Below are 17,790 nucleotides of genomic sequence, written 5' to 3' on the forward strand. Positions count from 1 at the left end.
TGTGTACGCCAGTCGGAAACGCAATAAATTCTCAATAAACTATATTGCTATGCTGGTATCCGGCTATTCAGCCGACATATTGACAGCCGTTTGTTTCGCTGCCTACGATCATCTCTATTTTACCTCTTATCAATTTCGGGGTACTCTGAAATTTCCATGATCCATTCTCTTCTTTAGCATGTATTAAACCTCAACCACTATAAAAGTTCCGTTGAAATGATTTATCGATTACGAACGGCTGCTATCGAAATTGCAAATTGCAAGAGTTGAACATTTATTTCCTCCGAGGGGAAAGTTTCTCAAATCATCGAGTCCTCCTCCTCTCTCGAACGTCGAAAGGCTTTTGATTCGTTCGGACAACAACAGATGTGCTTTCAAATGTATTCCCTTCGCTCTCTCTTTCTCTAGGAAAATAAGTTGCGCAATATACTCTACAAATTTATGCTTCTACATCTTTTCATACAGTTTTATACACTCCGCATAAAAGATTGACAGGTCAAAGCAAAGGGATCTGCAGAGAGAGAGAGAGAGAGAGAGAGAGAGAGAAGAATGATTGTACAATGCATACATATCTATTATTATTTCCTTGCCATTATGTTTCCGGTTGTAAAAGCGCGATGTCTATTCGTGTCTGGCAGTGACGAAGCTCGGGGTCGTACCGCGCGGTTGTTTCAAAGAATTATTATCATTTCTACGACCTGGCTGGTCGCACTTCTTACCGCGCGGGGTATCAGGACCAACCACAGGGCACGACAAACGAATTAATGGCTAAAAGGGACCGTTTTTGCCTGCTCCGGGTGACCGTTGCTATAAAACGACCCCGTTCCTTTGGTCCTGGGAGCAGTCCATTGGCGGTTTCCGTAAAGGAAGAAACATGGCCTTTGTGAAGGTAAACTAAAGTCGATAGCACGGTATTCTATACTGTACGTTAATACTCAGTTACGTGAGCTGCAGGCACGTGCGGAACATATTACTACGGGGCGTTTTGGTGTAACGGAAATTCGCGTTATAACAGGTCGGTCGAAGGCGTGCACGCGTCGCTTATAATTACATATTCTTACGAGCGAAACAGTGAAAGATGTTTGCGTCTTTTGCGGGTGCGTTGCGCGCCGTTGACGTCGTAATAATTGCGTATCGCGAAAAATATAACGACGAGAAGAGCGAAACTCGCTGCTGTCGGAAGCGGAAGAAATTTAGGGAAATTCGAACGTTCTAACGAAAATAGGACAGTCCATCTGTTTTGCTGTGGCAAAATCGCAATTGCCGATTCATAGAACGTTTGATGATAATTACATTAAAATTATATTATACCGTAATTTTAATACTGCATTAACCGTAATGAGAAGTGTGCCAACGTTGAGAGCGGTAATGTTAAACTAATAATTATTACCCTCGAGTAATAAATAATTCTCGGGAAAATTTCGAATGCGGACAACACGCGGCAAATCAAGCCACAAAAAGCACTAATTAGGGAAGGTAGCGTGAACATAATTAAACGTTTTTAATCAAAGTTTCCAATATCTTCCGTGTATCGTTAACGCGTTTACACAACGGAGCGTAATTTTCCTCGAGGTGGAAATCAAGGTGGAAATCGGCGGCTCGAGAAAGTATCACTGTGCGGTCGCTTTGTGTAAAAAGGCTTGCATAATGCCATATCAATCTTTATAAATCTTTCTATTTAGGGAATGACACAAAACGGACTTATTTATCCCCCCGCCGGCTTATCGAGATAAGCTGGTATTTTTGTTTCTGTTTCACGGCTTTCGGATCGAAGTCGATACATCGAGAGGTCCGCGAAAGAACGAGGATAAAGCAAAAATGTAAACATCGAAAATATTCCTATCAGTCTGATCAGACGGTGCCAAAACTTTTGGCTCAAAGTAGCCGGACCTCACTCGCGAAAATAACCGAAGCTTTCTCCTTTTGATATCCAATTCGCGAAAAGTGGATAGATATTAACTTTTCACGATTTGCCGCGGCGGAGGACCTCACTCTCGCACACACGTCCACTCACACACACACACACACACACACACACACACACATGTACGTACGCGAAGAATAACACGAAGGGCTCAGCATTTCTACCTGGCCGCGGGCGAAGAAGACGCGAACGGCCGGCGCAGCCCCGCTCGGCCGATCGATCCAATTTCAAGTTTCGCCGATCTCATCGACGGAAGAACGAACTCTGCCGGCTTCCATAAAACGAGTCGTCGGAGCCACCGCGCTAAACAAAGTATTACACAGTCGTGGCCGTAAAATACGACAGTGCAGCGTGTTTCGGAGGTCTTTACGTGAGCGGTAAAAGCGCCTCGCGGCTAGAGTCCGCGCACATATTCGCGGCCGGAAAGAGTAATGACCGGTCTCGTTTTCGGCAATTTTCCCGTACACGCCGCAACGTCCCAATGAAAATGAATTCTGCGCGCCGCGGCGCGCGCGTGGACCCTTCGATTAGATTTAAGGGATTAACTTTTCCAATTATTCGCGCGCGGCCAGCAATTTACCTTCAACAACGAACGGCACTTCGCGACGGGCATTGTCGGGCCGCTTACACGACGCTCGAATGTCCCTCCTCGTTTTGCAGGGATTGATTGTCTGCGTCGTCTCCGTCGCTGTCGTTGTTAAGGGTTTCCCGAGGATGTACGACGAAGACGCGGTGGGTGAGTGTCTCTCGCTTAATTTATGGAGTCGACCGACTCGAGAAGGGCAATTACACGTCGACGAAAGAAGTATTCAGCCCGCGTTTGACGCAGGCTTTCCCGTGCTGCTTGAACATTCAACATCGTCGTGTATATTTTACGCGTAAACGTCGAGATTCTTATTATCCTCGTCCCGACGACTCTCTCAGCTCTCAGAAGTAACGCTCGAAATTGAGCGGTACGTGCCTTTGTGGCGGTAATTGCTCGCGGCAGACTCGCGAGTACAATTTTTCACGGGACATTGCTTATAGATGACGGTAACGTCGAGGAACGGACGGCCGCGGATGTGGACCGCAACGGACACGCCGAGGATCATCATCACCACCACGCCTACTCGTTCCATCATTTTTCCGGGCCGGTGATGGGCCATCATGAGGAGATATCGTGGAAAGATAAGCACGGGCATCATCATCACGACTACAAGGCCCATCCAAAGTACAAGTATTCGTACGGTGTGGACGACCACCACTCCAAGGACCACCACGGGCAGAAGGAACATCGCGACGGTGAGCGCATCGATAATCAATAATCAATCGAAATATCAACGACGCCACACGCAACATCATGATACTCGCATCTCGGTGCTCTTCACCGAGTACTTGAATTCCTCGCCAATTCTCGCTAGGACCCGATTCCGATGTTTTCATCGCTCGATATTTCCCCGGAGGTTATCATCGACAAGGTTAATTTGTGCAGTGGTAAGTTTTCCGCCTGATATTACGTGCAACCTCGATTCCGCATATTGACACTGAGGTCGGCATAAAGTATCGATGTAGCAACCGCAGGTGTACAACGTGCAACATTGATCCAGAAGCAGCGAGGGAGCGCGACGCAACTCGATCTCGCGCTCTTAATTAGAATCTCGAAGTAATTGAATACCTGGCCGGGCTCTTAATTAGAATTAGGAAGGAACTAGTTTATTTCTTGTCCCGTCTTGCGGCCTGTTGAGCATACCGACCACTTTTCTGCCACATTCTGCAAAAACGCGAGAGTTCCCTCACGATTGTTCGTATCCGCTCGCGCGCGCGCGCTCTTGCTAAATTTCATTGTGAATGATACAAGAAAGAGCGAGAGCGAGAGCGAGAGAGAGAGAGAAAGAGAGAGACGGGGGGGGGGGAGAGAGAATGAGAGTTTATTGCGTTTATTTCGTTGGAAAGCTCTGTAGCAAATCGAGCGAGCTAAACGCGCGGGGCTTACGACGAAGCTATCTCAAGACGACGTACCTGGGAAACGCGTTAACGTCTGCGTAAATGCGCGTTTAATTGAAAGATGCAGGCACACAAGTTTCCGTTACATCTTCATTTAGCAGAAATGAACTCCATTCTTACGCCTCGTACGAGAATAACACTTACACGTGCACATGCAGGCAAATGTAAAGGTAAATTAAACTTTTGAAAGTCAGTGATGAATTACTGATTGGCTTTGGAGAGGTCGATAAGTCTGACGAGTCGCACCGGTGATGGCGTGGTGCGCGAGTAACCGTCATTTTGTGCTCAATTATACACCGGAATTTCAGGCAAACACGTCGAGGGCGAATATCACATCCACGAACCAGGTGGCAATGTCAGGAGCGTAAAGTATCACGCTGATCCTCACGGTGGATTTTACGCCGAAGTGCACAATTATGGCGGGAACGACCATTCGGGTGGTTCGCACGGTTAATAAAGGTCGATAGCTGGTTGATAGCTGAACGGAAGATGGCATAAACGAACAGCTATTAACGACTATCGGCAGAGCGGCCAGCGGAGGAGCTAGAAACGACTGACGAAGACAACGCTGCAAGAGTGCCTGCGCCTTTGTACAAACGCGATCGTAGCCGACATATTTGTTAAGTATTTAACCTGTTGAACGAGTGGACCGTTGCATCGATCCTGTTACCAGTTGTTGACGTTCCGTCTTTCTAATATTACTGGGGATGCAACGAGACCCATATTTTTACGAGTGAAAAATGGAAACGTATTTGTTGCGTAAGACAATAAAAACTATCGTTACGTAATTTGCGATTCATAATATTAGGTCAATCGGAAAGTTCCTTCCGTTTTTTTGCAAAACGTAAGGCTTTTATTTAAGAAACAAAATGAAAAAGTACATCAATCAAAATATTGTCCATCGTTAGCGATGACTTTTTTTCATCTTTCGGTCAGCAAGCGAATTCCGCGGCGAAAAAATGACTCATCTTTGGAGGTTATCCAGTCGGAGACCCATTTCTCGACGTCTTCGTAAGAATTGAAGCATTCGTCAGCAAGTGCGTGTGCCGTCGACTCAAACAAGTGGTAGCCGCAAGGAGCACAGTCTGGTGAATAAGCCGCATAACACTTCCCAGCGAAGTGCTTCCAACGTTTCCTTGACAGATTTTGTGACGTAAAGCCGAGCGTTGTCATGAAGCAAAATCATTTGATGCTGTCTCGTTTCGTATTCTAGTTGTTTTTCGTGCAATGCTCGGCTCAAATGGATCATTTGTTCTCTGTAAAGATCCCCTGTGACTATTTGACCACTTTTCAATAGCTCATGGTACAGCACACCTTTCTGATCTCACCAAATACAGAGCATTGCCTTCTTTCCGTGGATATTCCGCTTTGGCGTCGATGTTGAGGGTTGGCCGGGATCGCAAATAGTTTTTCGACGTTTGGGGTTGTCAAAATAAATCCATTTTTCATTCCCAGTGATGATACGATGTAAAAACCCCTTTCTTTGTTGTCTAGCAAGCAGAGTTTAGCAGATGGTTTTTCGCTTTTCAATGTCTCTTGGCTTCAGTTCATATGGGACCCATTTCCTTCCTTGTAAACCTTTCCTAAAGCTTTCAAACGATCGGAAATGACAGAATGAACACAATTTAATGCTTCTGCAAGTTGCTTTTAACATGCGTTTAACATGGGTCTTCATCCACCAATGTCTGCAATTCTTCGTCTTCGAATACTCTTGGCCGTCCAGAACGCTCTACATCAAAATCACCACTTTTAAAGCATCGAAACCATTCTCTGCATGTTTTATCGGAAGGAGCATTATCACCATAAACTTCTACAAGCATTCGATGAGCTTCAGCTGCAGCTTTCTTCCAATTGAAGCAAAAGATTAACACTTTGCGCAAATGACGCTTATTTGGCTCAAATCTCGACATTTTCGGTACAGTAAAAAACAATGTTATCGACGCAAACGTATATCCTTATGTAGCGAATGTTATTGACAGATGTCAAAACAAATCAAAACATTAAGCTTCGTTTAGAAATTAGAAATTAACGACAGTTCTATACTCTTCTTTATACCTTTTTTTTATACTCTCGTCCTTTAGATTCCATCCTCCCCAATAATAAAGCCATTCCGCTACTTCTTGTCATCGAAATTGCACAGATGTGAAAAAGCCGGCAGCCGCTTTTGCGCGAACTCTTCCCCGGGATTCGACTCCTTCCGGATCCCGGCGCGCTCGCGTGATCCTTCGCTTCATCAAAATGAGCGGGTCGGTTTCTGCTGACCGGATGCGGCGAATTGACCGATCGCTCTCATCAGCACACCGCAACATGTTTTTATCCAATCACGTCCCCGAGCTCTCTCTCTCTCTCTCTCTCTCTCTCTCTCTCTCTCTCTCGCGCGCGCGCGTGGGCACGCGCGTGCGCGCATCTACAACCTCTCGAGTCAGCAACGCGACGGACCGTGCAGGTCCTGGGCGTTGAAAAGCGGAGGAATCGCGAAATTTCCGGCGGCAGGTAAGCGACGGCGTGGCCGGGAGGAAGGGAAGGGAGCCGAAATTTCGCTCGTCGAACAATCGCGGCAAACGGGATTGGTCGCTCTATAAGGAGATCGGTTGGTCATTGTGTTACTGACCCGGACCCTGCCAATTTTGTTGCCAATCCCGTTGGCAATTTCGTTGCCAATCTCGTCGCCAGTTTCTAACGCGGATAATTGCATCGCGCAAACGCTCCGACAATTTCTATTAAGTTCTCTTAGCGGAGGCTATGCTTGCATGTATGTGTGTGGGTGTGAGGAGTATTTAGGTGTGGATAAACCTCCGTATTGAGATAGAAACGCTGAATCTCCTCCGAGCGAGAGCTACCAGAGCTGACTGGTGGGATAATATTGGCAAGTTAGCAATCGTTGCCCTTGATTTCGTCCGATGACCCGTCCGAGATCCGTTATCGTCGCTATCATCGCGTATCGAAGGACAAGCCGAGCGAGACATCGAGTGGATGATCTTGCGCAAATTCTGCGCGCATTTTGAGCAAACGGGCCCGTTGAATTCGTTCCCGACAACGAATCTCGGCAAATGCGTCTCGGCAAGAGAATGTCTGATCTTCGGAAGCGAATTCGATTCGCGAGAATTCCCTTTCCCCTTCGATGAAAAACACGCCGCCCGGTGTCGCGTTCATTGTCGCGCTAATTGCATCGGCATTTCGTCCCCGTTGAGAATCGGACGCGAGGGGAATTCACTTCATCGCCAGCGCTCAAGTTGATAAAATGATTAACAAGAGTGCGCATCGATGTCGTGTCAGCCGGTGCGGGAATGCACGCGACGAATGCGAGCACCTTCCACATACACGAAGACACGTCGCGGTGCGGATCGATACGGTCGTTACTAAAGCAAATGGACGGATTACGAGTCGACTGCGTGAAACAAGCTCTTTCTCGGACATGGGACACCTCCAGGGCCGGTTATTCCAGGCCTGACCTAGTCGATGCGCACGCTCCCGCGGGACGTTCCGCCAGAGAGGATGCGTCGCTGCCCGAGGCTGCACCGCGCGAGAGTGCGCTTAGCCAGTCGAGAAAATCGCAGGCCGATTATTTCGCGGCTACGTACACGGCCCCGAGGTCGATTCCGTTGGACGAAACACGCGTTTTACGCGCGCGAACGAGCGAGCGGCCACCACGCGGATATTCCTTTGCTTACCCGCGCGACCAAATCACTCGAAACTAACCGCCGCGACGAATCCCGCGCGCGCGCGCGAGCTCGACTTTGTTTGACGAATTATATCGGGAATGCCCAGCGACGCGCTTTCGCTTTGTCTTTTCGGCGCGGCTGTGCGCGGCTGTGTGGGCGAGAAGGTTAAATCTCTGGTGTCAAGCGTATCACGCTTCAGAATTGGATTTCATCGCGATGCGCGTTACAAGCTTCACACACACACACACACACACACACTTGTAACATAAATAGACATTATTGTGACGGGGTCAAATGACTATAACGCTGCGATCGTCGTGATTTTAAGGCTTCCGCGATGACGCTCCAACTGAATGGTCGTCGTTTCTAGCGATAGCGCTGTCAGCGATAATTATTACACCGTTTCCGTGTTGTAAAGTAATCGTTACACAACACGCAATGTCGAGATTAATTTGACGGGCGTGGAGATTGCGACTAATGATAGCGTCCAGCGGCCGGTGAATTTTAGTCTGGACGGAAATACACGACCGAGGTTTTCTAGAGATTTCACTTACGCTGATATCACTTATGGAGCACCAGCACTGTAAAACTAGGCATCGGAATATGTGTATTAAAATTGAGTGTTAGTGTGTTATTTTGACACATTAGCTGGTTAGTTAAGGCACTGAGTGCGGCAAAATAATTCGTTTTCTGTGACAAAAGTGTGTTTTAATAACACACTTGTCTGTAACACACCATGTAAAACACTACAGAAACGTGTTACTTTTCCTCAACAATCCCGTGACACACGTAGAGTGTGTTATTTAGACACAGAATGATAATTGAAATACACTGAGAACACACTTGGATGATATATTGGATAACACACCATGTCACGTAACACACTGGTAATGTGTTCATGATAACACACTAATTTTGTTAACACACGTTTAACGAACATACATATATGTATTAAAAAAAATACATACGAATACGAGAAAAACACAAATCGACAAAATCGGCGATTTCTCGCCTTCAAAAAAGTATTGTGTCTATCGAACAAATTAATGTAACAATAACTTGCTTTCATATTATTACAGACCAAATCATTAATTATATGTTATTAATTATTATATGTTTAAACGTAATATGTTAAATAACGCGTGACTTAAAATGGAAGAAATGTGTAAAAAAGATTCATTCACACGCTTGTGCATTTCAAAATAACACTTGGATTTGCAATGTTGCTCAATTTACCTCACTTACACTTGAAGTGTGTTATTTTGATATACCTTCGTAACACATTTGAGGTATGATATTTTAATATACTTTCATAACACACTGAAAGTGTGTTATTTTAATACACCTAACCATTAACTAACACACATATAAACGATTATATTTAACACATACACAAATATGTTCTTTTAACATACATATATGTGTTAGTTTAATTTGCTGAATTTGTATGTCTAAAATGGAGACATACCTTAACACGCTTCAAGCATGTTATTGTAACACACTTCAGTTTACAGTGAGTGTTGTCTGGAATCGCATGAATTGCTCATCGGTTGTCGCAAATGTACGCGTTTTCTGAAATTGACTTTAAGTCCATGGCGTCAGCTGGTTAATCTCACAAAGGACAAATTATACAAAGTAGCGATTTCCTCGATGGGTGAGGATCTCTCCTCAATACCGGAAGCGTTCGCTTATTTTGCATCTCGAGTGGCTCATCGTCGTCGCATTCAGATATTGCCGTCACGCTTTGTACTCCGTTACGATCCTCGATAAAAGTCAACTCACCGTTTCGAGAGACTTTTGGGAAAAAAGTCTTCCGTGACGCAATCAATGAAGCGAAATCGATTGTTGCTTCAGTGAAACGGCTTTCGGGCGTTCGCATGCATGGCGTTCGCTGTAACGACGTTCCATCGCCGACGGGACTGGCCGGTCTTATGCATAGGAAAGCGATTGATCCGGCGCGTTTTTGTTAGTCGTAGGAACCGTTTCTAAATAACCATTGCTAAATAACGACGGTGGCGAAATTCCCCCGGCGAAATGAAGGCTGCCGCCCGCTATATAAACTCTCATCGATATCGACAGATGTATCATTCGCATTTTGGTATCAGCGAGCATCGAAAACATGAGCACGAAGGTTCGTATCCGTAAAAATGCTTCGTTACGCCGGTTCCCGATTCATCATTAATCGCTCCCGATTACTACGGTCTACAACCGCCATTTCCGGCTACGTAATATTTGACAGAAAAATCTGCGCGTGAGAGAAGGCAATGTTCGATTGTGATTTTCCACGCGCGCACAATCTTTCATCGATTTTAATCAAAACCCACGGAATATAATTATCTCTCAAATACTATCGTTTCCCACTTTAGTCTTCCGTCGAATCCACATCAACGTAATTCGCTGATCGCACAGGGCGCAATCATAATCCGCAAAGTGAATAGCTCCCGCTTGCGGTCGATTGTACACGGGAGATCGAAACGTTGCTACATTCTAAGATACTAAAATTTGTTCCGCGCGCTGCCCGGGCGAAAGCGCATGTAAATGACAACAATTTGTCGGCAGCTCCTACTATCGGCCGTATTGGCCCTCGTAGCGATCCAGAGTGGATTGGCAGGACACGCTCACAGCTTCGCGCATTTTCACGGACCGGTCGAAGGGCACGGACACGAAATAGTTGTTCACGATAAGCATGGCCATCAGCATGTGGACTACCTCGCGCATCCCAAGTACGAGTTTGCGTACGGCGTCGAGGATCATCACACTGGCGATTACCACGGGCAGAAAGAACGCAGAGACGGTAAAGTGAATCCGCGCGAAACGTCGCGCGTACAGCAAACTGTTGTTGACAAACGCAGTTTGTGAAAATGCCATCGACGCGCAAAATTATTCGATAATTGCGGATTGACATTGTTTGCATTGTACATTAGAATGGGTCTGTTTGCGCTGCATAAATTCCCCAATCGATATTATCTGATTATTCTCCGCTGAAGGAAAACCGGATATTGCCGTTTCGTGTATGCCTGCTCTACTGCAACATTCAAATTAGAACGCGGCAAGCAGCGCGACTTAAGTTTCGTGAAATATTCACAACACACGTATGGAATCGATTAAAATTTATATAACCGTGCAAAGTGCTGTTGAATTTTTTACGACGCCCGCGCGCGCGCGCGATTGTGCGAAAAACGCTGCGGTCTAAATGTTACTAAAGTCCCCGAACATTTCGATCAAAGTTTGTTTGGGTGAACCTTTGCATGCGAAAGATATTTCCAAGCGCAACTCCGAATCGCAAAATGCTTAAACTTGTCGAGCCGCGTCTTTTTCTTCTCTTTCTCTCTCTTCCTCTCTCTCTCTCTCTCTCTCTCGCTCTCTTTCTGGTCGATCGTATATTTTTGCGTCCTTGTCGATGCTCGACGCCGGCGATGTCGCAGTTAAACGTTATAAATGATGAGGTTAGATTACACGACAGTACGCTTTAATGCGTTCCATTTTAATTAAACACCACGGCGGTCCCTGCATTGACGTAATATAATATGTGGGCGGCACATGCATTACAGTAATATCGATGACACATTCGCATATCTAATTTTGAACAATTAATGCACATTTGCGGGCGTCCGCCGTAGCGGCCGGCGCGTTGTCCGCCACCGCGTTCATATTACCGCACAAGTGCTTTTTTCGTTTCCAGGGAAAAAAGTTGTCGGCGAGTACACCATCAAAGAGCCGGGCGGCAACATGAGAACCGTAACTTACCATGCCGATCCACATGGGGGATTTTTTGCTCATGTTCACAACTCCGGCGGTAACAATCACCATGGCGGTACATACGGCGGTCATGGCCACGGCCACCACTGAAGAGGACGCGAAACTTTAATTACTTCAATTAATTAACGGCCGATTATACACGACGTTTGTGTTGCCTCCCCATTGTGTTCTCTTATGTTGTGTTCTTTTATAATTCTTGTAAATATACGTTTCTCGCTCCTCCCCAATTTATACGCGTGCGTTTCGCTCTCGTTCAGTTCGCGGAGCAATTCGCGCATCACGTGTGGGAAGTCGAAATGTCCTCAGATGGCTGGTTTTTTCGCAGTACGAGCATTCAAAGAAAGTAATTTTTAGGAATAATTTGAGGAATAATTTTCAGATCACTATAGCTTTTGAACTGTGGCAGATATTTGAATTTTGCGAGTTGTGCTGAATTATGCTAGCTGAGTATGTACAACAAGATACGACTAAGCATGTTCTGACAATTGCACAGCTTGCAAGAAAATTGACAATTTTGGTATTGTGCCGCGGATCGCGGCACAAACGAAGCACAATGCAGCACAATTCGAAAAGACACAAAATTCGAAAAGTGCGCGCCCAACTTTACACACGTTCGCGCATCTGCGAAATTGCGGGAAAGGGAGAAGCCACACGCTAAAAGTGTAACCTGTGCCTGTATTATCCGCGGTCGAGAATGCTATATAGTACGTGGAAATTTGTATCGCGGAAGTAATGCAGCAAACTTGCTCATTTGCGGAAATGCCGGTATATGCTTCCCGTACAAAAGTCATGTTGAAGCATTTCAAAGAAGCATTTCGTTCGAGGAAGCGCTCCTTGCTTTTAAAAGTTACCATACACCGCCGTGCGTGCACAAGCGTGTACAAAGTTTCCCGGAACTATCTCGCATTGTCTTTCGGTTGTATAAGAAAATTCAAAATTAACGTCTCTCCGGCAAAAATTTCATCGCGTAATACGGCCACCAGCGATCCTTACGAACGCTCAAGTTGATAACCACGGTAGATAACCTCGCAAGATCGACGATCAAAGTAAGAGCAATTTATCCGTCATTTTCTGAAACGACGGCGACATTAGCAGGTGCGCGTAAAAGTTCGATAGACTCGACGTATATCGTGCGATAAAATTAGCCAGCTATCAGTATCTACTCCTCCGCCATTGTTCCCGGAATAGTCGCAAAATCGCATTTCATACTTCCATCGAACGTTATTACGACTTTGCTTATGTAATCGAAGGCGTTATTACTTTGGGAATAGTGACGGCAACTGGGAAGTGTAGGCAGGACAAATAAATGGACAGATCGCATGTACACAGGTCTAGCCCAATGAATAAACGAGAGAAAGAGAGAGAGAGAGAGGGAGAGGGAGCGAGAGAGAGAGGGAGAGGGAGAGAAGAGTTCTAAGCTTCGACGAACATATTGGGTCACGTATTGAGAACCAGCACGATCGCTATCGCACGAATAGACCGGCAGAAATTGAATTGTACTCGCGGAAGCTATACCGGGCGCCGAATAGCGTGTAATTTCCATTATCGCATTAGAGGCTGCAAGTCGAAGAAGCGATTTGAATGACGTGAAAGATCCACGGTTGGCGACTTGAGTCGCGGCTTCGTCCCCGCGGGCGAGTTTACATTAAATTAGCGGACGTTCATGGCGGGAGGAAACTCGCGGCAGAAAACGATCAGTGTAATACTTTAATCTCTACGCTCGTACGTTTGATATAAACCTCTTTGATACCGGGTAATTCGCTAATTCTTCCGCCGGCAATTTTCTCCGCAAATGCCCCGCGGCTATTTCCATATCTTTCCATGTACGCGCAGGTCGTCTTGCGATGTATGTAATACAAACGAGAGTCGTCTCGCGTTTGCGAGATCAGTCCGCGAGACGGCTGCGCGATCGCGGTGAATGATTGACGGAAACAACGAACGACGACGGTTCCGGTAAATACACTGCTCAAAAGAATCATGGCATAAATAATTTATTGCCGAAAATTGGCCAACTTTGACTGGCGATTACAACGCGAAAAATTATTGTAGACTAATAATTTTCTTTTTCAAAATGAAGCTTGAAGTCTCTACTTTAAGAATGTATCTCCATTTTTTGCATGCGGTACACCCCTACCCCTATAACCTCCTGACATCTGAGGCCATGTTTGGTATACTGAAAATTGCAAAGTTTGACGGAATGCACGGACGTAGACAATTTTTTTTCGGGGACGCCGTTTGCATCGTCATAAAGTTCAAATCTTCCCCTTCAATTTGAAAGAAAAATGGAGTCGCTACAATTTTTTTTCGCAAAGTTACAGCCCTTCAAAAATATCGTTGTTTTTGGCTTTCGGGCCAAGTGTGCACGCATGCACTGTAAAACTAGGCATCGGAACATGTGTGTTAAAATTGATTGTTAGTGTGTTATTTTGACACATTAGCTGGTTAGTTAAGGCACTAAGTGCGGTAAAATAATTCGTTTTCTGTGACAAAAGTGTGTTTTAATAATACACTTGTCTGTAACACACCATGTAAAACACTACAGAAACGTGTTACTTTTCCTCAACAATCCCGTGACACACGTAGAGTGTGTTATTTAGACACAGAATGATAATCGAAATACACTGAGAACACACTTGGATGATATATTGGATAACACACCATGTCACGTAACACACTGGTAATGTGTTCATGATAACACACTAATTTTGTTAACACACGTTTAAACGAACATACATATATGTATTAAAAAAAATACATACGAATACGAGAAAAACACAAATCGACAAAATCGGCGATTTCTCGCCTTCAAAAAAGTATTGTATCTATCGAACAAATTAATGTAACAATAACTTGCTTTCATATTATTACAGACCAAATCATTAATTATATGTTATTAATTATTATATGTTCAAACGTAATATGTTAAATAACGCGTGACTTAAAATGGAAGAAATGTGTGAAAAAGATTCATTCATTTACACGCTTGTGCATTTCAAAATAACACACTTGGATTTGCAATGTTGCTCAATTTACCTCCATAACACACTTGAAGTGTGTTATTTTGATATACCTTCATAACACATTTGAGGTATGATATTTTAATATACTTTCATAACACACTGAAAGTATGTTATTTTAATACACCTAACCACTAACACACATACATGGTTCGTCACTTCCACAGTAATTATTGACTGCGAAGTAATCTCCAGTCAAAGTTGGCCAAGTTTCGGCAATAAATTATCTATGCCATGATTTTTTTGATCAGTGTATTTGCTCGCTGGCGTAGGCATATCTAAGACGCAATTTGAGCCGGTAGCTCCGAGAGATCCGATTAAAAGGATGAAATTAAGACGCGGTTCTTTGAGTCAAAAGAGACGCCGCCAAGCAGAGAGAGAGAGAGCGCGTCGTATCTCGGAAAAGACGAGCGCTGAGCTTAAATGTCGGCCAAGCTATACGCAAGGCGTAGCTGCTCAACGTCAGACAACATATTAATTTTTCAAAGCGCATCAGAGATGCGGATGAAAATTAAGAGCCGGTGCATGCGCCATCGGCGTCCGTCAAAGGCGAGCATTCTGTCGTACGTCAAGGGGCATGAATGCGTAAAAGGACTTGTGGCGTGCAGCAAAAGATGTCCGTTCGTTTGCCTGTTCTGTGCCGAATGAACGTTAACAACGTTAATTACAACGATCGAGGCTCATCGTCGGACGATATCGAACGACGTGAGGCAAACACGTCGAATATAATCAACGTGCGCGTCCGAAAATTCGATACTTTCGGTTTTGCGGCAACTCCTCCGCGGCTATAATTTCGCGGAAAAATCCAGTCCGGGATAAATCAGCGCGAATGTACGGCGTACTCGAGCTCTGTATATTACGCGAATAATCATGATTGATAACACGAGAGGAAGAAAACTACGGGATGTGATATATGAAGAGGGAAAACATACGGCGCACACGTGGTTTCAATGATTCCATTTATGTGAACGATAATACATCCGATCTCCGTGTATCGAGGCTTTCTTGTCGTTCCTCCCTCCCCCGCCTCCCTCTCTCTCTTTCTCTCTCTCTCTCTCTCTCTCTCTCTCTCTCTCTCTCTCTCTCTCTTTCTCTCTGTTTATTTTCTGCTCCTTCCTTCCCGTTTCTTTTTCTTCTCCTTTTTTCATAATTCACTACCACTCGCTCACGCGGGCGCGGTTACAAAAGGGCCTTCCTTCGGCTCGCCCTTATTCACGAAAATGATAAATGAAATCTCGTGCGCCCGCGCTCGGGCCAACGCGGAAAAACAGACAATTCCGAAACTACTTCCTCCGCGGAGAAGGTAATTTTATCAGCGCGTATTATTTCGGTCAGTATTGAGCCCCCTCTCTTCCTTCCCTTCCGATCCTGATTTCTCAAAGTCTCGACGCCGCCTCGCGAACACCGGCTAATCCAGCGGGGGGATCCATCCGTCCGCTGAGCGCATTGTTCGGCTCCCGCGAGTTCGCGCTAAATGGGAGCAGCGTCGGCGGAAATCTGCTGAAACGAAGGAACGTTTGAACCCTCAATTTCCGAAACACACCGGGAGAGATCTCGAGTGGCCCGATCTCACGTCGATACGTTGGTAGTTGGCTTATAGGCGAATTTTTGACCAAGAAACCAAGAGATAGATCAAAAGCGCCAGGATTACAAAGGACTCGAGAATGCCTAAACATTCCAAACGTCTCTCTCTCTCTCCGTTATACATCCGGTCTTTGACAGGAGGAGCAGCACGGCTGAATTAGACTGCGGCTCGTACCACAATGTGTAATTTTAATGTAAAATTTTACACGTACCGCTGCGTGAATGCGGTACGCTCGAGGGAACTTGAGGGATTTAAAAAAGCGCATAAATGCGAGGCGCGCGTATTCTCATTAGGACGTCCCGTATTAACAAGGTTTTTAGTTGGACCTCGGGCGTCCGGTCGCAGCACCCTGTCGAGGGTAGTCACATCCAGACGTCGCATCACGTCAGGGGACGGAGCGAGTTGTCGGGAACAGGCGGTGGCAATAATGCGAGATGGACGTGATGGGGTGCGATCGATTTTCTCGATCTCGGGGGAATGGAGTCCTTATTATTCCGACGGGCGAGGCGGCGTTTCCAAGGTGGCGTTGTTATTCGACTCCAGCCGGCGTGGTTCATTCCCCGAAGCCACACGGCCGCGCGCGCGCCCGCGCCACCCCTTCTTGCTCGCTTATTTCCTTAGCCTACTTCGTGGTCGTAAAAATCCAATTCATCCCAGCACGCCGGACAGAAATAAGAGTGTTCCGGAAATGTCATCCCCCGCCGCGCGCCTCGACGCGCGGCGGTTTGTTATGCGCGCGTCGAATCGAGTCACCCCCGAAGGGAATCGGCCTCGACGATCGAAAATCGTTGCTGGTGGAACGACCCCGCCGATTTTGTGCGCCGCGACCCCTGCGCGCTTTTCCAGCGCCGTTTTATTTCGCAAAGTGAACAATATTAGGCGTTATTATTGGAGACGCATTAAAGTGGATGAACCGAAATCGCGCGAGTCGCTATGTGCACAGTTGAATTGCAGCAACGCATACAACAAAGAGAAACTTAAATTATCGGGAACATTACTGACAAAATTACATTGCAATCGTCCAGGAATCGATGTCATCAGCATCGATTAAATCGAATTTAATGGCGGTTTCGTGGATTGTCCGATTGCTTTTAGATCGGCGGCGTCGCACAATGACGGTGGAATATAAAATTTATTTAACTACGGAAAGAATTACGTGCGTATGTGCGTGTGTGCGTGTGCGACCCAATTGCGTCGAATGAGATTTCAGCTTAGCAATTTGATAAAGATTGCTTTGTTGCCGTGTTATTCAGTAAAATCCCATTACGGTGGAATAATTACTACTGTACGTCGGATTCGATCATTCGACTGAGCGCGACAATTCCGCGAGAAATCAAGCGAGCGAATTATTACTCGCTGTCAACAGACCGGTCACGAGGACGCCGAAATTCAGCATTGTTTCGTCTCGGATTTGCATCGAGAACGCCCAATTGTCCCAGAACGATGCGTCTTGGTCGTGAAGATCGCGTCGTGATTATCGCCGACGCGACGGTTATCGCGTTTCAAATCACCGTCATCCAGAAGCGAGCCCTCGGCGGTCGTCGCCGCACCGGAGAGGGGGGGGGAGAGGGGAGAGTTTCACGGTTCGCCGGCTTAAAGTGCTCTCGCAAAAAGAATCGCCACTCACCATTATAAATTCCATTAATACTTGCCGGGCATTCGGGCCAAGCTGAGAGTTTAATTATCCCGTGGGCAAGCTCCTCCATTCGTGTCGTTAACTAAAGGGAGACGGCACGCTGAATTAAGTAAGACTCGATAAAACGATCGTCAAGAATTAACAGGTCGGCTCGCGGGTTTCTCGATGGAAGTTACTTTTCAATTTACGACATATTACCCGAGCTTTCTCGACGTCGCGCCGTA

At 45.9% G+C, this 17,790-nt stretch overlaps 2 protein-coding genes across 2 annotated transcripts; both read left to right on the forward strand.

Annotated features, from left to right (window-relative positions):
* The first annotated feature begins 874 nt into the window (after nt 1-874).
* CPR11 (cuticular protein 11) lies at nt 875-4,361 on the forward strand. The gene is made up of 4 exons (XM_011151443.2): nt 875-889; nt 2,585-2,660; nt 2,951-3,205; nt 4,216-4,361. The coding sequence occupies exons 1-4, from the start codon at nt 875-877 to the stop codon at nt 4,359-4,361; spliced, it is 492 nt and encodes a 163-aa protein (XP_011149745.2).
* Nucleotides 4,362-9,688: 5,327 nt separating this feature from the next.
* On the forward strand, nt 9,689-11,633 carry LOC105189386 (cuticle protein 19). The gene is made up of 3 exons (XM_011151445.2): nt 9,689-9,700; nt 10,129-10,363; nt 11,252-11,633. Exons 1-3 carry the CDS (start codon nt 9,689-9,691, stop codon nt 11,416-11,418), a joined length of 414 nt encoding a protein of 137 aa, XP_011149747.1. The 3' UTR covers nt 11,419-11,633.
* The last annotated feature ends 6,157 nt before the right edge of the window (nt 11,634-17,790 follow it).

This window comes from Harpegnathos saltator, unplaced genomic scaffold (assembly GCF_003227715.2).
Source record: "Harpegnathos saltator strain DR-91 unplaced genomic scaffold, Hsal_v8.6 scaffold203, whole genome shotgun sequence".
Classification (NCBI taxonomy): Eukaryota; Metazoa; Arthropoda; class Insecta; order Hymenoptera; family Formicidae; genus Harpegnathos; species Harpegnathos saltator.

Bases quoted from the DNA above. Each gene is read 5' to 3' on its own strand.
- CPR11 (XM_011151443.2), top strand. The intron at 2,661-2,950 runs GTGAGTGTCTCT...CATTGCTTATAG, and splicing joins GTACGACGAAGACGCGGTGG to ATGACGGTAACGTCGAGGAA. The intron at 3,206-4,215 runs GTGAGCGCATCG...CCGGAATTTCAG, and splicing joins GCAGAAGGAACATCGCGACG to GCAAACACGTCGAGGGCGAA.
- LOC105189386 (XM_011151445.2), top strand. The intron at 10,364-11,251 runs GTAAAGTGAATC...TTTCGTTTCCAG, and splicing joins GCAGAAAGAACGCAGAGACG to GGAAAAAAGTTGTCGGCGAG.